Source organism: Panulirus ornatus, chromosome 71 (genome assembly GCF_036320965.1).
Source record: "Panulirus ornatus isolate Po-2019 chromosome 71, ASM3632096v1, whole genome shotgun sequence".
NCBI lineage: Eukaryota > Metazoa > Arthropoda > Malacostraca > Decapoda > Palinuridae > Panulirus > Panulirus ornatus.
In genome coordinates this window covers 7,184,207-7,208,413 of record NC_092294.1, presented here as the reverse complement: position 1 = coordinate 7,208,413, position 24,207 = coordinate 7,184,207, and the positions used below count along the sequence as shown (strand labels likewise).

At 35.0% G+C, this 24,207-nt stretch overlaps 1 protein-coding gene across 2 annotated transcripts; it reads left to right on the top strand.

The window, feature by feature from the left end:
* Window positions 1-2,833: 2,833 nt before the first annotated feature.
* Window positions 2,834-10,017, top strand: LOC139747984 (ionotropic receptor 21a-like). 2 transcript variants are annotated; one of them, XM_071660505.1, is made up of 5 exons: window positions 2,834-4,259; window positions 5,414-5,664; window positions 6,948-7,143; window positions 7,332-7,475; window positions 8,092-10,017. In XM_071660505.1, the coding sequence occupies exons 1-5, from the start codon at window positions 3,177-3,179 to the stop codon at window positions 8,275-8,277; spliced, it is 1,860 nt and encodes a 619-aa protein (XP_071516606.1). In that variant the 5' UTR covers window positions 2,834-3,176; the 3' UTR covers window positions 8,278-10,017. The 2 variants fall into 2 exon arrangements, with proteins under 2 accessions (XP_071516606.1, XP_071516607.1); XM_071660506.1 differs by lacking the exon at window positions 7,332-7,475.
* The last annotated feature ends 14,190 nt before the right edge of the window (window positions 10,018-24,207 follow it).

Here is a 24,207-nt window from a genome sequence, read left to right as displayed (position 1 = left end):
ATTCCTTCAAACATACCCATTTTTGCTTTACGAGATAATGTTCTCGACTTCCACACATTCTTCAAGGCTCCCAGGATTTTCGCCCCCTCCCCCACCCTATGATTCACTTCCGCTTCCATGGTTCCATCCGCTGCCAGATCCACTCCCAGATATCTAAAACACTATACTTCCTCCAGTTTTTCTCCATTCAAACTTACCTCCCAATTGATTTGACCATCAACCCTACTGTACCTACTAACCTTGCTCTTATTCACATTTACTCTTAACTTTCTTCTTTCACACACTTTACCAAACTCAGTCACCAGCTTCAGCAGTTTCTCACATGAATCAGCCACCAGCGCTGTATCATCAGCGAACAACAACTGACTCACTTCTCAAGGCCTCTCATCCACAACAGACTGCATACTTGCCCCTCTTTCCAAAACTCTTGCATTCACCTCCCTAACAACTCCATCCATAAACAAATTAAACAACTATGGAAACATCACACACCCCTGCCGCAAACCTACATTCACTGAGAACCAATCACTTTCCTCTCTTCCTGCACGTACACATGCCTTACATCCTCGATAAAAACTTTTCACTGCTTCTAACAAATTGCCTCCCACACCATATATTCTTAATACCTTCCACAGAGCATCTCTATCAACTCTATCATATGCCTTCTCCAGATCCATAAATGCTATATACAAATCCATTTGCTTTTCTTCAAAGCAAACACCTGATCCACACATCCTTTACCACCTCTGAAGCCACACTACTCTTCTCCAATCTGATGCTCTGTACATGCCTTCACCATCTCAATCAATAACCTCCCATATAAATTCCCAGGAATACTCAACAAACTTATACCTCTGTAATTTGAACACTCACTTTTATCTCCTTTGCCTTTGTACAATGGTACGATGCAGGCATTCCGCCAATCCTCAGGCACCTCACCATGAGTCATACATACATCATACATACATCAAAAAACCTTACCAACCAGTCAATAATACAGTCACCCCCTTTTTTTGATAAATTCCACTGCAATACCATCCAAACCCGCAGAGCTTTTACTACCTCTTCTCTGTTTACCAAATCATTCTCCCTATCCCTCTCACTTTGCACACCACCTCGATCAAAACACCCTATATCTGTCACTCTATCATCAAACACATTCAACATATTTTCAAAATACTCACTCCATCTCCTTCTCACATCACCACTACTTGTTATCACCTTCCCATTAGCCCCCTTCACTGAAGTTCCAATTTGTTCCCTTGTCTTACGCACTTTATTTACCTCCTTCCAAAACATCTTGTTTTTTTTTTCTTTCTATTCGCCATTTCCCGCGTTAGCGAGGTAGCGTTAAGAACAGAGGACTGGGCCTTTTTTGGAATATCCTCACCTGGCCCCACTCTGTTCCTTCTTTTGGAAAATTAAAAAAAAACGAGAGGGGAGAATTTCCAGCCCCCCGCTCCCTCCCCTTTTAGTCGCCTTCTACGACACGCAGGGAATACGTGGGAAGTATTCTTAATCCCCTTTCCCCAGGGATAGGAGTACGGTTAGGATTTTATCAAGCAAACATCTTATTATTCTCCCTAAAATTTAATGATACTCTGTCATCCCAACTCTCATTTGCCCTCTTTTTCACCTCTTGCACCTTTCTCTGGACCTCCTGCCTCTTTCTTTTATACATCTCCCAATCATTTGGATCTAAGTTAAAGTACCCTAGATCTTTCATTGATAAATCCCTTAAGTTAGCAAAGAAATCATTTTATAGAGTTGAGCCCAAACCTCCCATTGACACCAAGAATCTTTTAGTTCTCCCTTGTAATAATGATTTCACTTTGCTTCCCATGTTGCTTAAATCCTGTATTGTAAATGTTGCCTTGAGCAACAATAATACTATAAAGAATATCTTAATCAGGAATTCACCAGAAAAGTGCCTTGTGGAAACTGTGATAAATTTTATGTTGGTCAGACTGGTATGGATCTTTCTGTTAGACTTAAGCAACATAAATATAGTATAAGAACGGGACAAGAATCAAATGCCTTGTTTAATCATGTTACAAACTATGATCATTGTATTGACTGGAGTAACGCCATCTCAGTTATTAACTCTAACTCTATTACCAAAAGAAATATCATTGAATCTTCTATTATTGAATACACAAAGAATTATAATCTTAATATTAGTGATGGTCTATACAAATTAGATAACTTTATTGCTGATAAGATTTGTAAAATGATAAGTTTATGAACGCTCTTTGTATGTTTACCAAATGGCGTCCTAGCCTCGTCTCTTCGATGTATATCAACTGACTGTTATATTTCTTGTGTCTCCCCTGATGATGTGATTATTACACGAAAGTGCACTTGGGAACTTTCCGTGTTTCATTTTCTCCGTGGACTCATAGGAATATATATATATATATATATATATATATATATATATATATATATATATATATATATATATATATATATATATATATGTATATATATATATATATATATATATATATATATATATATATATATATATATATATATATATGATATATTTATATTCATTTCATTATACTTTGTCGTTGTCTCTCGTGTTTGCGAGGTAGCGCAAGGAAACAGACAATAAAATGGCCCAACCCACCCACATACACATGTATATACATACACGTCCACACACGCACATATACATATATACATACCTATACATTTCAACGCTTATATATATATATATATATATATATATATATATATATATATATATATATATATATATATATATATATATATACGTATACACAGACATATGCATATATACACATGTACATAATTCATACTTGCTGCCTTTATTCATTCCTGTCGCCACCCCGCCACACACGAAATGACATCCCCCTCCCCCCGCACGCGCGTGTGGTAGGGGTAGGAAAAGACGACAAAGGCTACATTCGTTCACACTCAGTCTCTAGCTGTCATATATATATATATATATATATATATATATATATATATATATATATATATATATATATATATATATATATATATGTAATGTGGGCGATAAAACTAGTGGATGATCAATACAGGAAGTGGTGAAGGGGTTTCAGAAGTCAGTTGGGCTACAGCTGTCACCGAGGCCGGTAGGCAGCATTTCTTCGTGCACCTCATTACTTCGTTGTACCTGAAGTATGGAAAGGAAGCTTTTGTTTTTGAAAGTACTTTCAGTTTGTCTTATACATAATAAAGTGTTTACTCTTGGAATACGAAGTTCGTACGACTGGAAGATTTCGGTTGTGTCAGAAGTGTTGTCAGGGCCGTTGCGAGGCGGGACGATGGTAGTTTATCTGGACGATGCCATCCCAAGAGACGTCCAGCAAACAATTATGTCCCTGAACGTGGTGCAGGAAACGCCTCACGTGACTCTAAGTCTTGGTGTCAGCGAGACGTGGTGGCCAGACCAGCAAGCACCGGCCTTCATCCATGGTGGCTCCTTCTCCTCCTCCGTGCTCCATCTTGTGCTCTTTGTCATAAACCCAACCAAGTTCCTACACTCGCTCTGGCTGAACTGGAAGCCTCGGAACCTCCTGCTTTTCAATCTGGCGTCGTCGAGCTCCGACGCCACTATCCTCAACCATGACGTGTTTAAAAGCGTCCAGAAGCTGGTATTAATCACGGAACTACCTGATAAGATGCGTGGAAGGCCTCATACAATGGGTTTATATACCCTCCAGCCCTTCTCATCAAGCACCCCCATGTTCCTTGGTGAGTGGAATAAACAGCAATATAGTACGTGGGACAGTGTATTCACAGACCGATATCCGACATTTGACGGCTACAGGTTTGAACTAGCCACTTGGTATAATGATCCTCCCTTTATATACCAGATAAACCCAGCCTCTGATAGCTCCGGAGCGGGAGTTGCACTGGAGATGTTGAAAACCTTGTCATCAAGGATGAATTTTACGTACACCACAACACTAAAGTCTCCTGATCTGAAGTGGGGAGGAGTAGAAAACGGCACCTGGGATGGCGTCTTAGGTGTTATTCACAGAAAGGAAAAGAACTTCAGTGTCAATAATTTTTTTCAAACCCCAGACCGCCTGAGAGACTTCGATGTATCCGCCACTTACTGGAATGATGGTTTTCGTATGTTCCTACTGAATCCGAAGCCGCTGCCGCACTGGGTTAACATCTACCGACCCTTCCAACCTCAGGTGTGGGCCGTCTTTGCTGCCACTTCTCTCGTCGCCATGGGAGTCATGATGTTCATGGTGAGTGATCTTGTTATAATTGGACGTATTCAGTAAACACACAAGTACAAATTCAGAAGAAAACATAAGGACAAACATTCTCTCTCTCTCTCTTCTCTCTCTCTCTCTCTCTCTCTCTCTCTCTCTCTCTCTCTCTCTCTCTCTCTCTCTCTCTCTCTTCTCTCTCCTGGGTATCGAAAGAGTTAATGACCAAATATAAAGTACATTTACGTGGTTAGGTTAGGTGTCTGGCCTACACAGAAAATATGTTCTGTGGATCCAGGTCTTACTGGCTGGAATCCACGCTAACAACTCAATAAAGCAGCGGCTGAAGTAACACCTGTAGACCAGAGTGAGGACAGCCACATCACAGCGGACAGAAAAGCATCGTTGGAGAGAGGTGATAGTGGGAGAGCTTTTATGTATTGATTTTGAGCTGTCATTCTTAAAGCTTAATGATGAAATCCAATAGCTATCATGTTTGTTACTGTCGATATCTCTGATAAAGATACTACAGATATCCTTACGTATGCGAGAGAAAAATGCTTCCGGAGACCTTATACGTTTGGCAGCGGAACAGCATGATTTAAAGGATGTGTAGCTCATCTAAGCAATCTTTCACCAAGTTGAGTTATGTATCATTTTATATATAATTCTAGCGAACTGTGATAACGATATATAGTTATTCTTTTTTCATTACAATATTTGAGAATATTCTAAACTCACAGGGTGTATCATGCAAACTGAGACTACTGAAGCGAAAAGATTAATAATAGGAAGTATATAATATTTGGAGTGTGATATAGGTTGAACTTGCATGTTCACAATGTAACAAGGTTATTGTTTTCAAGGAATTCAATTTATCATGTTTCTTTCGTATTACGACAAAACGAAAACAAATCACTGACTTCTGTTGACTGTGATATCACTAAATCTGGAATCAAAATTTATCACATTGGTTGCAGTACATTACGGGTTTAGATAAAGAAACTAATCACATTGAAATCAAGCATTTCATCTGGTTGATAATAATGGCTTTAGTAATCCCTAACCCTTTATCACTTATTTAACTGTTCATGAAAATTCATCGGCAAATCATTTTCAAGATGTTTCTGAAGAAATTCAAGAACACTTTTGAAATGTGACCCTTCAGATGAACCTACCTACTTGTGCAGGAGCGGGTCCAGAGAGAGCGATTCCTGGGCGGTGTGGTGGCCATCTGGCTGTATCTGCAGCGTGGAATGTTTGGCCAGAGTGTGCCAGCTCTCCCTCGGGCGCTGTGGCAGAGGATGTTTCTGGCCGTCTGGTACCTCTACTGCCTCCTTGTCAGCGTCTACTACACCAGCAACCTCATTGCCATCTTCACCAGCCCTGCCAACCCACAACGCATCCATACCCTCCAGCAGCTGGCTGATAGTGGCTACAGGTAGAGTCTCCACCATCCACACCTCCACCAGCTGGCTAATAGTGGCTACAGGTACAGTGTCCACCATCCACACCCTCCAGCAGCTGGTTGATAATGACTACAGGTAATGTCCACCATCCACACCCTCCACCAGCTGGCTTATAGTGGCTACAGGTACAGTGTCCACCATCCACATCCTCCAGCAGCTGGCTGATAGTAACTACAGGTACAGTGTCCACTATCCACACCCTCCGGCTGTGTGCTGGTAGTGAGTTTAAGTTAGAAGGCCTTGTACTTGGCATGAAAAGCTTAGAAAGAGTTAGTCATTGGTTTGAGTTCATCATTTAATGGAGGATGCTCTCCATGGTGAAATGTAAACATCACTTTAAAGACCTATTGTATTTTCATTCAATATCTAATTTGCTCTGAGATTAAAAGTTCTCCCAGAATGTATCTGCCCTCCCTGGCCTGGTTTATAATGATCTACAACTGGCCAAGAAAGATTAGAACTTGACTTCCCTGCCAGCCTGATGCAATTGTAAACTGTATCAGGGTGGCAGTAAAGATAGGTTTTAATCTCGGTTGGCCAGTTGCAGATTATTAGAAACTTCAGGCCTGGGGGGACCGATACTTTTTTGGGAGAGTATACCTCACCAGGGCTTCTATGATCCTAGCAGCATGTATTACCTTATCAGCTGCACTCGAACTTTTAATGTCACTAACATATACACCACATATGTGTATTGCTGTAGAGAAGGTTGAGGTATCCTAGATTGCACAGTTACTTTTGGAATGCAGCAGTTTGCCCGGCAGAACTGCCAAGGTTTACTAGAATTTACTAGAATTTACAATTTATCTTACTGATAAGCTGTTACACGGATACCTGGTACCTTGTATTGTGGGACATAAGGAACCTTTTAAATACCAATCATATTGTATACGAAATTTGTCTCAGAAGTTGTACCTCTGTATATGAAATTGATAGACTTGAATAATTGAAGTTAGAAATAATGTGCATTTCTTTTTGAGCATGAATTATAATAATGATATTGATAGCAATAATAATGATGATAATGATAATAGTAATAATGATACTAATGATGATAATGGTAATATCCACTATGTAATGCCTTATTAGTTCAGTGGATAAAATGCTTGAAAGATGAATCTAAACATTGTAGAACGAAATATGGTTGATAAAAAAGTCAGATATACATATAATTCATTTATTTAGCTCTATAAGAGAAATAGTTCTAGTAGGCTATATAGAAGGATGTTACATTATCTTTTATTTGTAACCAAAGACTGGTGATGGTTGACGACGGTGCTAGCCTACCATCCGTACTGAGGCAGTCAAAGGACGACGTCTACATGAGATTGTACAACAAACTGGACTTGCTCCCGCAGGAGGACGACACCGTAGCAGCCATGCTGGCAGGCACCCACGCTTTGGTCCACACTACAGCTTATGTGATCACTCGTTTAAGAGGTCACTACGAGGTAAGGCAGCAAGATACACACTCTCTCTCTCTCTCTCTCTCTCTCTCTCTCTCTGAATGCTCTTGTTCATTGAATTAAAATATAATTCACTGTCGTCTTAAAGCGCCAACAGATTAACCTATTAGTTCTGAGTTGGTGGTGAAGATATACTCGGAAATCTTTGAGAAAGAGTCGGGGAACACTTTCAGGTGTTCAACTGGTACATGGTGAAGGAGCAGTTTCAACAAAGCTACATATCGTGGTGCTTCCCTAAGCACACACCCTGGAAGTACAAGTTTGACCGAAACATCCGGCAGATGGTGGAGGTTGGCCTCGTCCAACACTGGTTCAAGGTGAGGCACTTATTGTGAGGCACTTACCGTGAGGCACCCAAGATGAGGCATTTATTGTGAGGCACCCAGAGAGAGAGGCAGTTATCATGAGGCCCTTATTGTGAGGCACCCAGGGTGAGGCATTATTGTGAGGCACTTACTGTGAGGCACCCAAGATGAGACATTTATTGTAAGGCACCCAGGCTGAGGTACTTATTATGAGGCCCTTATCGTGAGGCACCCAGGGAGAGGCACTTTATAATAAGGCCCTTGTTGTGAGGCACCCAGGGAGAGGCACTTATTGTGAGGCACTTATTATAAGGCACTAAGGGAGAGGCACTTATGATGAGGCACCCAGGGTGAGGCCCATATTTTGAAGCACTTATTGTGAGGCACCCAGGATGAACTTCATTTCGAAACAAGTGGTATTTAAAAGGCCTCTGATAAATTCGTTTAGTGTAAATTCACGTTCATTTCGACAATATTTTACGTTATATAAAGAAAATCATTGTCAACAAAGGTGATTACTTGAAACCTTACGTTTACACAAATCCTAATAAAAAATAAGGTAACACAAAAGGGAGTAGCCTATGCAAAATCCACTCTTTCCATTTGAGCTTAAAGGTATTGTTTACAGGCGGAAATGGAGTCGCTGAAGGAGAAGGACTGGAAGCGGCAGCAGCAGGAGTCGGCGGGGCAGTGGACCATGTTCCTCACCCTCCAGCACCTCCAGGGTATCTTCTACATCCTCATCCTCGCCTGGGCCGCCAGCGTCGCCGCGTTCCTGCTGGAGCTGCTCAAGCACCGTTGCTCTCACCACTAAGAGCTAGGCACTGCTGGAGCTGCTCAGACACCGCTGCTCTCACCGTAAGAGCTAGGCACTGCTGGAGCTGCTCAGGCACCGCTGCTGTCACCGCTAAGAGCCAGGCACTGCTGGAGCTGCTCAGGCGCCGCTGCTCTCGCCGCTAAGAGCCAGGCACTGCTGGAGCTGCTCAGGCACCACTGCTTTAGCCGCTAAGAGCTAGGCACTGCTGGAGCTGCTACGGCACCACTGCTCTCGCCGCTAAGAGCCAGGTATTGCTGGAGCTGCTACGGCAAAGTTGTGTTGATGCTAAGAGCCAGACATTGGTAGTGTTGCTCAGGCATCACTGTTCTCACCGTAAGAAGGCAGGCCCTACTGCACCAGCACCAGTGCTGATAGGATCCTCACACTATCAATGAAGCTGTTTAGGTCATGTTCCTTTCATCGCCGTGTCCATCACTGGTGGAGTTGCTCAGGTTCCAGTGCTCTTGCCCCTGCCACCAGCGAGAGGGAGGGCTTAGGTAGTAGAGTAATGGCCCCTCCCATAAGCCTTGCAAATTGAAGGCATACTACTTTGACTATACTTTATTATGTGACTCTGCCACCAGTGAGAGGGAGGGAGGTGGTAGTATATTGGCTCCTTCCAGTATCCCAGTTAACTCAAGGATTATCCCGTTAAGACATTGGCACTTCTCTGATATTTAAGGCACTATTACACTTATAACATGCACTGCTCACTGCTTACACACCACTGCTTTTATGTTTCGCGTTCATTGTTCCTCTACGGATCAAAGGGAAATATAGAACTCTGGCGGTTGGTCACATATCCTGGACTTAGGAATAATCAATTATCAATTGGCACAAAACACTCAGATGTCAGTCCACACGTGTGTTACAACGTACTGGTCCTTTTTAAGTCAGGATTTAAATATTGTTACATTCCTACACGAGTTACAACTTTCAGTATAATTAGCAATTGCAGACTATAACTTTAAGAAAAATTATTTATATGTGGATCGCAGTCAAATCTCAGAATTAGGCTTACAGTAGTTATGCATGATTATTCTAGTGTTCTATAGTTCAATGTTTAAGCAACTATGTATATGCTTTTGAGAAGAATTTAATAGAATCATTATGACCACGAAAATTTAACTAAGGTTGCTTTGTAGGATATCATAATGGCAGGCACAGAAAGGCACTGGAGTACCACTGTGATATTAAGAAGCAGCTCTGAGCAGACCAAGCCACAGAGATAAGGAACTTGGCTAGTACACTAACATAGGTTTGCTGGTAGTAGTGAAGCATCCTCTACACAGGTGAGGACGGGCTGGTCAGTACACAGGCACGAATGGATTAATCATCACACAGACAGTGAATCCCTTGACCACTCCGACCACTCTAAGTGAAGGCCACATTGCTCAAGTGACTTTAGTTTAATGTAAAGCACATCATTCTCCTGTTGGGAAAAATATCGATTCTAGTGTCAAATTTCATCTTCGACGTATTACATATAAATATATATATATAAATATCGGCATTTATTTCCAGGTAAATAAACAGGTAAATTAGTAATTTAGGATGTACTCATCTCTACAAGAGAATCTGATTTCTGTTGATTATCCAAGGGCCTAATATCCTGGGTGGCTCTGAAAATGAGATGATCCGACCTTCCTTAAAATTATCATTCTTTTATGATTTCATGATTATGTCAAACATACAAGGTATTTGGAAATGTTCAAAGCTTGTGTAGTTACATCTGGAAATAAATGCACTGTATATTAGACATAGTTTCTTTGTATCCTTCAAGGAACCCAAGGAAGGTGAGTGGAGGTGGAGGAAGAATAATTTGGCTTCAGGGTCCTACAATCCTTAATACGCCACTGATGAAGCTGTTGCAAACGAAGGATTGTACACTTATGACCTGTACCACAGTGTATGACATTGCTTGCATGAATAAGAGAAATTCGTTGTGAATGTTGCAGCTACGAATAGGAAGGTGAGTTGTTAGTGGAGGATAAGGTGTATTGAAGAAATATAAGCACAACCCCGCCACAATTGGTGTATTTTACACCATCGTGACTGTAGAACTGGACCGGGAAAAGACTTTGTATTAAGCCGTCAATATCATTGTCGGTGTACTGACTGACGTGACCATTGTTGAGGGAAGTGATACCACTGAAATGCGTATATCCAGAGGACCTGGAGGACTTCTTCCCTGATGAATTTCTTCATTATGTTCGGTACACAAAGGGCAAGTCACATGTGATGACAAGATCCATTAAATGCACTTCTGCGTGAACTAGATATGCTTTTGCCCAACAGATGAATTGCTGTGAAAATTTGTGACTATTATGGCGTCAAATGCTGTAGGGGTCGAGGTATTAGAATATTTAGAAACGGATCCACATGAGCGTTACTGAATGTTAACCCAGCATGCTATCGACTCCGTGATCAGCTTTTTCAAGATTTGTGTATACAGTGCTATAATTTCATGCTTGTCTTTAAGTGTGAGTAATCGATGCTTTTAAAATAGTGCCTGGGGCCCCAAGGTTACTTAATTCTCACAGGGATTTCACACGTGAACGGAGGTATGAGGTGTCATGTGTTAAGTTGAATTCTGGCATTATTTTGTATCACTGGCATATCCGTCCAATCAAGGAAGAATCCATCTGGGAAATATTACTCTCCCAGACTAGTGTGGTGCCAGTCTATCACGAAAGTGATATATAGTACTGTACATCAGCGAACAGGTAGCGTCACAATAATTACCTGTTCTGCGTCTGACATCTGCTCTGATGACACTTTGTTTTGATAGGTTCGGCAAAGAAAAATGGTTACACCGAAATTTGAAGTATTCCAAAAGGTGGTGCTAATGGTCACAATAACACCATAAAAGATCGTATACATAACACAATGATCAAAATCAAAGCGCTTGATTATCAGGTTAAGATCGCTTTCCCATTAAGCACATTTCATCCCATGTGTCACCTACGAGAAAGTCTAGTTTACCCTAACCGTTCTCTACACGTTACGAGCTTACCCATAAGATGGCGTTATAAGGTGGCAATATTTGACGTCTTCATAAAATCATTGTTAATCTAGGGTAGTTACTCTTCTTCAATACATTCTCCTTGGTTCAAGTATGTGACGTCAGATGTTTATGTCAGTTAACCTGGAGCACTGGTGGAATAAAGACGTAGCCAGTGTGTGTCTGTGTTTGTACAATGGTTTTAAATCCGTTTTTTATACGTTTTTTATAACTGTTGACATACCAGTGGATATAAAAACAATTGCTAAAGCGTCTCCATCTAGTGTACAGACATTCAGTGTAAATATTCAGTTGTCAATGCCATGAAGATCACACACCAGCGTTCGTTACAAGAGGCAGCCAAATGGATGCTATACATTTGGATAGAGAAGTCATACTGAGGATGTTGCATGGCCTGGACGAGGTAAGCAAGTTTGACGCCAGCGGTGAATCACTGAACGAAACCAGGACGCAAGTGGGTGGAGTTGTTCCCGTATGATTTATCGTCAAATCCTTAATTCGCTTTACTTCTGGCATCTATAAACTTTTACATATGAACGTTAAGAATATACAATGATAACGTGATTACAAGTCGAGATATTTACTTTTTCATATATGTTTATTCAAAAGAAACTAGATGAGCTTTTCCAGATCATTTTGGTGAAGAAATAGATAATTCCATCTCAGATAGATCGTATATTATCAAAAAAAGATGCAAACATGTTTGTTAGTAGCGGGAAGCATATGGAGACCCCGATACCCTAAGCCTATGGATTCCAGCCGAAGTTTTCACGTCAACTTTTACACGTATTTATATTTTTGCGACGTCTCCTGAGGTTGATACTTTCCTGCTCCAATATAGGTCTATCATTTGACAAGTACAGAACTGTACGAAGATTTGATGATTTTAAAAGTTACTCCAAGTAATGTAATGTATTACTTACTTAGGAAGGAACTTTAGATTAGACCTTCAATTTCCCTCTGGTTTTAGATGCCACCAATGGCCTTTGGCGCCAAATACGGAGCTTTAAATCAAATATTCAATTTGCCTGTTTGGTTATGGTTGCCGACACGCCACTCTTATTGGCCTTTGGTGACGCAAGAGGGGCTTCAGATTAAACCTTCAGTTTGCCACTTTAGTTCTGGATACCGCCACGCCACTCTAATGGCCTTTGGCGCCGCCGATGGGGATTTGAATTAGATCTTCAATTTTCCTCTCTGGTTCTGGATGCTGCCACGCAACTCTAATGGCATTTGGCACAGCCAAAGGGTCTTCAAATTAAACCCTCAATTTCCCTCTTTAGTTTTAGTTGCCGCCATGCCACTCCAATGGCCTTTGGTGCCAAATACGGGGCTTTAAATCAAATCTTCAATTAGCGGTAATATTTAACCTTAAAAACAAAGATTCTTCATTTTCATATCTTAAAAAAAAGATTCCTCATGTTTTAAGAAATTTCCCTGAAAATTCCCTGCCATTTTTTTGTCATTTGTCATAACGGAAGATCTTAAAAACGAACATTTTCCATTTTTACATCGTTTAATAGTGCTTAGAAAGCAGGATTGAAATCTATTTAGAACGTATATTTTATCCCTAAAGAATTCCCTACCTTTTTTTTTCTCTCTCTCTTTAGCGGTAATAGATAATCTTAAAAACAAAGATTCTTCATTTTCATATCATAGAAAAACGATTCCTCATGTTTTAAGATCTGTATTGATCGAAAAAAAAAAAAATTCCCTGAAAAATTTCCAGCCATTTTTAGTCATTACTCGTAACGGAAGATCTGAAAAACGAACATTTTCCAATTTTAAATCGTTTAATAGTATTTAGAAAGTTGTATCTATTTAGAAAGTTTATTTTATCCCTAAAGAATTCCATACCTCTCTTTCTCTTCAGCGGTAATAGATAATCTTACAAACAAAGATTCTTCATTTTCATATCCTAGAAAAACGATTCCTTATGTTTTCAGAGCTGTATTGACCGAAAAAAAATTGCCCTGAAATATTCCCTGCCATTTTTTTTTTTTAATGAAAGTTTTATTCCTTAAGAATTCCCTAACTTTTTTTCTTTCTCATTTTTCATATTTTAGAAAAACGATTCCTCATGTTTTAAGAGCTGTATTAATTAAAAATAATCCCTAAAAATTCCCTGCCTTTTTTGTCACTACGCGTAAAGATAGATCTTAAAAACGAACATTTTCCAATTTTACATCGTTTAATAGTGTTTAGAAAGTTGTATTGAAAACTATTTAGAAAGAATTCCATACGTCTTTTTGTTTCTCTTTAGCGGTAACAGATAATCTTAAAAACAATAATTCTTCATTTTCATATCCTAGAAAAAGGATTCCTTATGTCCTAAGAGCTGTATTGATCGAAAAAACGATTTCCCTGAAAAATTCCTTGCCATTTTTTTGTCGTTTTTTTGTAACATCTTAAAAACGAACATTCTCAATTTTCATATCATTTAATAGTGTTTTGAAAGCTGTATTGGAATCGATTTCAAAACTATATTTTATCCCTTAAGGATTCCCTGCGATTTGTTTTTCCTTTTTTACTGGTAATAGATAATCTTAAAAACAAAGATTTCATATCATGGAAAAACGATTCCTCATGTTTTAAGAGCTGTATTGATTGAAAAAAAAATTTCCCTGAAAAATTCCCTGCCATATTTGTCATTACTCGTAATGGAAGGTTTTAAAAACGAACATTCTCCATTTCTAAATCGTATAATAGTGTTTAGAAAGCTGTATTAAAATCTATTCAGAAAATATATTTTATCCTAGAAAAACAATTCCTCATGTTTTAATTGCTGTATTAATCGAAAAAAATTTTCCATGAAAAATTCCCTGCAATTATTTTTCATTACTCGTAACAGATCTTAAAAACGCACATTCTCCATTTCTATATCATTTAATAGTGTTTAGAAAATTGTATTTATTTCTATTTAGAAATATTTTATCCCTAAGGAATTCCCCACCATTTTTTTCTTACCCTTTTTCATTTTCATATCCCAGAAAAACGATTACTAATGTTTTAAGATATTGATATAAATAAAAAAGACTCCTGAAAAATTTCCTGACATTTTTTTTGTCATTACTCGTAACAGATCTTATAAACGAAAATTCTCTATTTAATAGTGTTTAGAAAACTGTATTCAAATCTACTTAGAAAGTATATTTTATTCTTAAACAATTCATTACTTATTTTCCTTTCTCTTTATCGGTTATAGATAATCTTCAAAACGGACATTCTCCATTCTTACATCATTTAGTACTGTTTAAAAAGTTGAATTAAAACCTATTCAGAAAGCATATTTTATCTAAAGAATTTCCTGCCATTTTTTTCTTTGTCTTTAACAAAGATTCTTCATTTTCATATCTTAGAAAAACGATTCCTCATGTTTTTCAGAGCTGTATTGACCGAAAAAAAAAATTGCCCTGCCATTTTCTGTTATTACTCGTAATGGTTCTTAAAATTGAACATTTCCCATCATTTAATTATGGTTTAGAAAGCTGTATTGAAAGTATGTTTCATTCCTAAGAAATTCCATAATTTTTTTTCTTTCTCTAGCGGTAATAGATCGTCTTAAAAACAAAGATTCTTCATTTTCATATTCTAGAAAACCGATTCCACATGTTTTAAGAGCTGTATTGATAACAAAAAGTTTCCCAAAAAAATTCCCTGCCATTTTTTGTCATTAGTCGTAACGGAAGATCTTAAAAACGAACATTTTCCAATTTTACATCGTTTAATAGTGTTTAGAAAGTCGTATTGAAATCTATTTAGAAAGTTTATTTTATCCCTAAAGAATTCCACACCTCATTTCCTTTCTCTTTATCGGTAATAGATAATCTCAAAAACAAAGATTCTTCATTTTCATATCATGGAAATACGATTCCTCATGTTTTGAGATCTGTATTGATCGAAAAAAGAAAAAATTCCCTGAAAAATTCCCTGCCATTTTTTGTCATTACTCGTAACGGAAGATCTTAAAAACGAACATTCTTCATTTTTTACATCATACTTTCAGAAAGTATATTTTATCCCTAAAGAATTCCCTGCCTTGTTTTCTTTCTCTTTAGCGGTAATAGATCATCTTAAGAAGAAAGATTCTTCATTTCTATATCCTAGAAAAACGATTCCTCATATTTTTTAGAGCTGTATTGACCGAAAAAAATAATTGCCCTGAAATATTCCCTGCCATTTTTTTTTTTAATGAATCAATCTATTTAGAAAGTTTTATTCCTAAAGAATTCCCTAACTTTTTTTCTTTCTCATTTTTCATATTTTAGAAAAACGATTCCTCATGTTTTAAGAGCTGTATTAATTAAAAAAAATCCCTAAAAATTCCCTGCCTTTTTTGTCACTACGCGTAAGATAGATCTTAAAAACGAACATTTTCCAATTTTACATCGTTTAATAGTGTTTAGAAAGTTGTATTGAAAACTATTTAGAAAGAATTCCATACGTCTTTTTGTTTCTCTTTAGCGGTAACAGATAATCTTAAAAACAATAATTCTTCATTTTCATATCCTAGAAAAAGGATTCCTTATGTCTTAAGAGCTGTATTGATCGAAAAAACGATTTCCCTGAAAAATTCCTTGCCATTTTTTTGTCGTTTTTTTGTAACATCTTAAAAACGAACATTCTCAATTTTCATATCATTTAATAGTGTTTAGAAAGCTGTATTGGAATCGATTTCAAAACTATATTTTATCCCTTAAGAATTCCCTGCGATTTGTTTTTCCTTTTTTACTGGTAATAGATAATCTTAAAAACAAAGATTTCATATCATGGAAAAACGATTCCTCATGTTTTAAGAGCTGTATTGATTGAAAAAAAAATTTCCCTGAAAAATTCCCTGCCATATTTGTCATTACTCGTAATGGAAGGTTTTAAAAACGAACATTCTCCATTTCTAAATCGTATAATAGTGTTTAGAAAGCTGTATTAAAATCTATTCAGAAAATATATTTTATCCTAGAAAAACAATTCCTCATGTTTTAATTGCTGTATTAATCGAAAAAAATTTTCCATGAAAAATTCCCTGCAATTATTTTTCATTACTCGTAACAGATCTTAAAAACGCACATTCTCCATTTCTATATCATTTAATAGTGTTTAGAAAATTGTATTTATTTCTATTTAGAAATATTTTATCCCTAAGGAATTCCCCACCATTTTTTTCTTACCCTTTTTCATTTTCATATCCCAGAAAAACGATTACTAATGTTTTAAGATATTGATATAAATAAAAAAGACTCCTGAAAAATTTCCTGACATTTTTTTTGTCATTACTCGTAACAGATCTTATAAACGAAAATTCTCTATTTAATAGTGTTTAGAAAACTGTATTCAAATCTACTTAGAAAGTATATTTTATTCTTAAACAATTCATTACTTATTTTCCTTTCTCTTTATCGGTTATAGATAATCTTCAAAACGGACATTCTCCATTCTTACATCATTTAGTACTGTTTAAAAAGTTGAATTAAAACCTATTCAGAAAGCATATTTTATCTAAAGAATTTCCTGCCATTTTTTTCTTTGTCTTTAACAAAGATTCTTCATTTTCATATCTTAGAAAAACGATTCCTCATGTTTTTCAGAGCTGTATTGACCGAAAAAAAAAATTGCCCTGCGATTTTCTGTTATTACTCGTAATGGTTCTTAAAATTGAACATTTCCCATCATTTAATTATGGTTTAGAAAGCTGTATTGAAAGTATGTTTCATTCCTAAGAAATTCCATAATTTTTTTTCTTTCTCTAGCGGTAATAGATCGTCTTAAAAACAAAGATTCTTCATTTTCATATTCTAGAAAACCGATTCCACATGTTTTAAGAGCTGTATTGATAACAAAAAGTTTCCCAAAAAAATTCCCTGCCATTTTTTGTCATTAGTCGTAACGGAAGATCTTAAAAACGAACATTTTCCAATTTTACATCGTTTAATAGTGTTTAAAAGTCGTATTGAAATCTATTTAGAAAGTTTATTTTATCCCTAAAGAATTCCACACCTCATTTCCTTTCTCTTTATCGGTAATAGATAATCTCAAAAACAAAGATTCTTCATTTTCATATCATGGAAATACGATTCCTCATGTTTTGAGATCTGTATTGATCGAAAAAAGAAAAAATTCCCTGAAAAATTCCCTGCCATTTTTTGTCATTACTCGTAACGGAAGATCTTAAAAACGAACATTCTTCATTTTTTACATCATACTTTCAGAAAGTATATTTTATCCCTAAAGAATTCCCTGCCTTGTTTTCTTTCTCTTTAGCGGTAATAGATCATCTTAAGAAGATTCTTCATTTCTATATCCTAGAAAAACGACTCCTCATATTTTTTAGAGCTGTATTGACTGAAAAAAATAATTGCCCTGAAATATTCCCTGCCATTTTTTTTTTTAATGAAAGTTTTATTCCTAAAGAATTCCCTAACTTTTTTTCTTTCTCATTTTTCATATTTTAGAAAAACGATTCCTCATGTTTTAAGAGCTGTATTAATTAAAAATAATCCCTAAAAATTCCCTGCCTTTTTTGTCACTACGCGTAAAGATAGATCTTAAAAACGAACATTTTCCAATTTTACATCGTTTAATAGTGTTTAGAAAGTTGTATTGAAAACTATTTAGAAAGAATTCCATACGTCTTTTTGTTTCTCTTTAGCGGTAACAGATAATCTTAAAAACAATAATTCTTCATTTTCATATCCTAGAAAAAGGATTCCTTATGTCTTAAGAGCTGTATTGATCGAAAAAACGATTTCCCTGAAAAATTCCTTGCCATTTTTTTGTCGTTTTTTTGTAACATCTTAAAAACGAACATTCTCAATTTTCATATCATTTAATAGTGTTTAGAAAGCTGTATTGGAATCGATTTCAAAACTATATTTTATCCCTTAAGAATTCCCTGCGATTTGTTTTTCCTTTTTTACTGGTAATAGATAATCTTAAAAACAAAGATTTCATATCATGGAAAAACGATTCCTCATGTTTTAAGAGCTGTATTGATTGAAAAAAAAATTTCCCTGAAAAATTCCCTGCCATATTTGTCATTACTCGTAATGGAAGGTTTTAAAAACGAACATTCTCCATTTCTAAATCGTATAATAGTGTTTAGAAAGCTGTATTAAAATCTATTCAGAAAATATATTTTATCCTAGAAAAACAATTCCTCATGTTTTAATTGCTGTATTAATCGAAAAAAATTTTCCATGAAAAATTCCCTGCAATTATTTTTCATTACTCGTAACAGATCTTAAAAACGCACATTCTCCATTTCTATATCATTTAATAGTGTTTAGAAAATTGTATTTATTTCTATTTAGAAATATTTTATCCCTAAGGAATTCCCCACCATTTTTTTCTTACCCTTTTTCATTTTCATATCCCAGAAAAACGATTACTAATGTTTTAAGATATTGATATAAATAAAAAGACTCCTGAAAAATTTCCTGACATTTTTTTTGTCATTACTCGTAACAGATCTTATAAACGAAAATTCTCCATTTAATAGTGTTTAGAAAACTGTATTCAAATCTACTTAGAAAGTATATTTTATTCTTAAACAATTCCCTACTTATTTTCCTTTCTCTTTATCGGTTATAGATAATCTTAAAAACAAAGATTCTTCATTTTCATATCATGGGAAAACGATTCCTTATGTTTTAAGAGCTGTATTGATCGAAAAAAAAACGAACATTCTCCATTTTTACATCGTTTAATAGTGCTTAGAAAGCTGTATTGAAAGCTATTTAGAAAGTATATTTAATCCCTAAAGAAATCCCTACCTTTTTTAAAGATTCTTCATTTTCATATCCTAGAAAAATGATTTTCCCTGAAAAATTCCCTGCCATTGTTTGTCATTACTCGTAATAGAAGATCTTACAAATGAACATTCGCAATTTTCTCATATCGTTTGATACTGTTAACAAAGCTGTATTGAAATCTATTTAGAACGTATATTTCATCCCTAAAGAATTCCCTGATTTTTTTTCTCTTTAGCGGTAATAAAACAAAGATTCTTCATTTTCACATCCTAGAAAAACGGTTCCTCATGTTTTAAGATCTGTATTGTTCGAAAAAACAATTTCCCTGAAAAATTCCCTGCCATTTTTTGTCATTACTCGTAACGGAAGATCTTAAAAACGAACATTTTCCAATTTTATATCGTTTAATAGCTTAAAAGTTGTATTGAAATCTATTTAGAAAGTTTATTTTGTCCCTAAAGAATTCCACACCTCTTTTTCTTTCTCTTTATCGGTGATACATAACCTCAAAAAACAGATTCTTTTATTTCATATCATAGAAAAGCGATTCCTCATGTTTTGACAGCTCTATTGATCGAAAAAAAATTCCCTGCCATTTTTTGTCATTACTCGTAAGGAAAAATCTTCAAAACGAACATTCTCCATTCTTACATCATTTAGTACTGTTTAAAAAGTTGAATTAAAACCTATTCAGAAAGCATATTTTATCTAAAGAATTTCCTGCCATTTTTTCTTTGTCTTTAACAAAGATTCTTCATTTTCATATCTTAGAAAAACGATTCCTCATGTTTTTCAGAGCTGTATTGACCGAAAAAAAAAATTGCCCTGCCATTTTTGTTATTACTCGTAATGGTTCTTAAAATTGAACATTTCCCATCATTTAATTATGGTTTAGAAAGCTGTATTGAAAGTATGTTTCATTCCTAAGAAATTCCATAATTTTTTTCTTTCTCTAGCGGTAATAGATCGTCTTAAAAACAAAGATTCTTCATTTTCATATTCTAGAAAACCGATTCCACATGTTTTAAGAGCTGTATTGATAACAAAAAGTTTCCCCAAAAAATTCCCTGCCATTTTTTGTCATTAGTCGTAACGGAAGATCTTAAAAACGAACATTTTCCAATTTTACATCGTTTAATAGTGTTTAAAAGTCGTATTGAAATCTATTTAGAAAGTTTATTTTATCCCTAAAGAATTCCACACCTCATTTCCTTTCTCTTTATCGGTAATAGATAATCTCAAAAACAAAGATTCTTCATTTTCATATCATGGAAATACGATTCCTCATGTTTTGAGATCTGTATTGATCGAAAAAAAAAATTCCCTGAAAAATTCCCTGCCATTTTTTGTCATTACTCGTAACGGAAGATCTTAAAAACGAACATTCTTCATTTTTTACATCATACTTTCAGAAAGTATATTTTATCCCTAAAGAATTCCCTGCCTTGTTTTCTTTCTCTTTAGCGGTAATAGATCATCTTAAGAAGAAAGATTCTTCATTTCTATATCCTAGAAAAACGATTCCTCATATTTTTTAGAGCTGTATTGACCGAAAAAAATAATTGCCCTGAAATATTCCCTGCCATTTTTTTTTTAATGAATCAATCTATTTAGAAAGTTTTATTCCTAAAGAATTCCCTAACTTTTTTTCTTTCTCATTTTTCATATTTTAGAAAAACGATTCCTCATGTTTTAAGAGCTGTATTAATTAAAAAAAATCCCTAAAAATTCCCTGCCTTTTTTGTCACTACGCGTAAAGATAGATCTTAAAAACGAACATTTTCCAATTTTACATCGTTTAATAGTGTTTAGAAAGTTGTATTGAAAACTATTTAGAAAGAATTCCATACGTCTTTTTGTTTCTCTTTAGCGGTAACAGATAATCTTAAAAACAATAATTCTTCATTTTCATATCCTAGAAAAAGGATTCCTTATGTCTTAAGAGCTGTATTGATCGAAAAAACGATTTCCCTGAAAAATTCCTTGCCATTTTTTTGTCGTTTTTTTGTAACATCTTAAAAACGAACATTCTCAATTTTCATATCATTTAATAGTGTTTAGAAAGCTGTATTGGAATCGATTTCAAAACTATATTTTATCCCTTAAGAATTCCCTGCGATTTGTTTTTCCTTTTTTACTGGTAATAGATAATCTTAAAAACAAAGATTTCATATCATGGAAAAACGATTCCTCATGTTTTAAGAGCTGTATTGATTGAAAAAAAAATTTCCCTGAAAAATTCCCTGCCATATTTGTCATTACTCGTAATGGAAGGTTTTAAAAACGAACATTCTCCATTTCTAAATCGTATAATAGTGTTTAGAAAGCTGTATTAAAATCTATTCAGAAAATATATTTTATCCTAGAAAAACAATTCCTCATGTTTTAATTGCTGTATTAATCGAAAAAAATTTTCCATGAAAAATTCCCTGCAATTTTTTGTCATTACTCGTAACAGATCTTAAAAACGCACATTCTCCATTTCTATATCATTTAATAGTGTTTAGAAAGTTGTATTTATTTCTATTTAGAAATATTTTATCCCTAAGGAATTCCCTACCATTTTTTCTTACCCTTTTTCATTTTCATATCCCAGAAAAACGATTACTAATGTTTTAAGATATTGATAAATAAAAAAGACTCCTGAAAAATTTCCTGACATTTTTTTTGTCATTACTCGTAACAGATCTTATAAACGAAAATTCTCCATTTAATAGTGTTTAGAAAACTGTATTCAAATCTACTTAGAAAGTATATTTTATCTTAACAATTCATTAATTATTTTCCTTGCTCTTTTTGGTTATGATATATCTTAAAAAAAAAGATTCTTCATTTTCAATTATGGGAAATCCGGATTCCTCATGTTTTGAGAGCTGTATTGATCTAAAAAAAATTTCCCTGAAAAATTCCCTGCCATTTTTTTTTTATCATTTCTCGTAACAGATGATCTTAAAAACGAACATTCTCCATTTTCATATCATTTAATAGTGTTTAGAGAACTGTATTTATCTATTTAGAAAGTATATTTCATCCATTAAGAATTCCCTACCTTTTCTCTTCCTCTTTATCGGTAATACATAATCTCAAAAAACATATTCTTTTTTTTTCATATAGAAAAGCGATTCCTCATGTTTTGACAGCTCTATTGATCGAAAAAAAATTCCCTGAACAACTCCCTGCCATTTTTTGTCATTACTCGTAACAAAAAATCTTCAAAACGAACATTCTCTATCATTTAGTACTGTTTAGAAAGTTGAATTAAAACCTCAGAAAGTATATTTTATCTAAAGAATTTCCTGCCATTTTTTCTTTGTCTTTAGCGGTATTAGATCTTAAAAACAAAGATTCTTCATTTTCATATCCTAGAAAAACGATTCCTCATGTTTTTAAGAGCTGTATTGACCGAAAAAAAAATTGCCCTGCCATTTTTTATTACTCATAACGGTTCTTAAAATCGAACATTTCCCATTTAATAATGGTTTAGAAAGCTGTATTGAAATCTATTTAGAAAGTATGTTTCATTCCTAAAGAATTCCATAATTTTTTTCTTTCTCTTTAGCGGTAATAGATCGTCTTAAAAACAAAGATTCTTCATTTTCATACTCTAGAAAACCGATTCCACATGTTTTAAGAGCTGTATTGATAAAAAGAAGTTTCCCCCCAAAAATTCCCTGCCATTTTTTGTCATTAGTCGTAACGGAAGATCTTAAAAACGAACATTTTCCAATTTTACATCGTTTAATAGTGGTTAGAAAGTTGCATTGAAATCTATCTAGAAAGGTTATTTCATCCCCAATAATAATGGTATTGAAATCTATTTAGAAAGTATGCTTCATTCCTAAAGAATTCCATAATTTTTTTTCTCTTTAGCGGTAATAGATCGTCTTAAAAACAAAGATTCTTCATTTTCATACTCTAGAAAACCGATTCCACATGTTTTAAGAGCTGTATTGATAAAAAAAAATTTCCCCAGAAAATTCAACGCCATTTTTCTCATTACTCGAAAAGGAAGATCTTAAAAACGAACATTATTTTCATCTTTAACAGTTTAAAGTGTTTTGAAAGTTTATTGAAATTGTTTATCCTGAAAAAAAATTATCCAAAAATTCCTGCCACATTGTTTTCTTACTCGTAATAGATTTAAAGAAATTCGCTAATCTATACGTTTTCTATTAAAAAGTAGATTTATCCTGATCTCTTTTTCTCTCTATAGTGCAATAGAAAATCTTAAAAACAAAGATTCTTCATTTTCATATCCTAGAAAATTCCTGAAAATTCCCTGCCATTTTTTGTCATTAGTCGTAACGGATGTTAAAAACAAGCATTCTCCATTTTCATATCCTTTAATAGTGTTTAGAAAGCTGTATTGAAATCTAATTTGAAAGTATATTTATCCTAATACTTAATCGGTAATACATAATCTCAAACAACAAAGATTCTTCATTTTCATATCATGGAAAAGCGATTCCTCAAGTTTTGACAGCGCTGTTGATCGGAAAAAAAATTCTCTAAAAAATTCCCTGCCATTTTTTATCATTACTCGTAACGGAAGATCCTAGAAACGAACGTTCTCCATTTTTATATCATTTGATAGTGTTTAGAAACGTATTAAAATTTATTCAGAAAGTATATTTTATCCCTAAAGAATTCTCTGCCTTTTTTTCTTTCTCTTTAGCGGTAATAGATCATCTTAAAAACGAAGATTCTTCATTTTCATATCCTAGAAAAACGATTCCTCATGTTTTTCAGAGCTGTATTGACCGAAAAAAACATTGCCCTGAAATATTCCCTGCCATTTTTCATTACTCGTAACGGAGGTTCGTAAAATCGAACATTGTCCATTTTTACATCATTTAATAATGGTTTAGAAAGTTGTATTGAAATCTATTTAGAAAGTATGTTTTATTCCCTACCTCATTTTCTTTCTCTTTAGTGGTAATATATAATCTTAAAAACAAAGATTCTTCATTTTCCACATGTTTTAAGAGCTTTTTTTTTTTTTTTTATACTATTCGCCATTTCCCTTTGAGGGAATATCCTCACCTGGCCCCCTTCTCTGTTCCTTCTTTTGGAAAATTAAAAAAAAAACGAGAGGGGAGGATTTCCAGCCCCCCGCTCCTTTCCCTTTTAGTCGCCTTGTACGACACGCAGGGA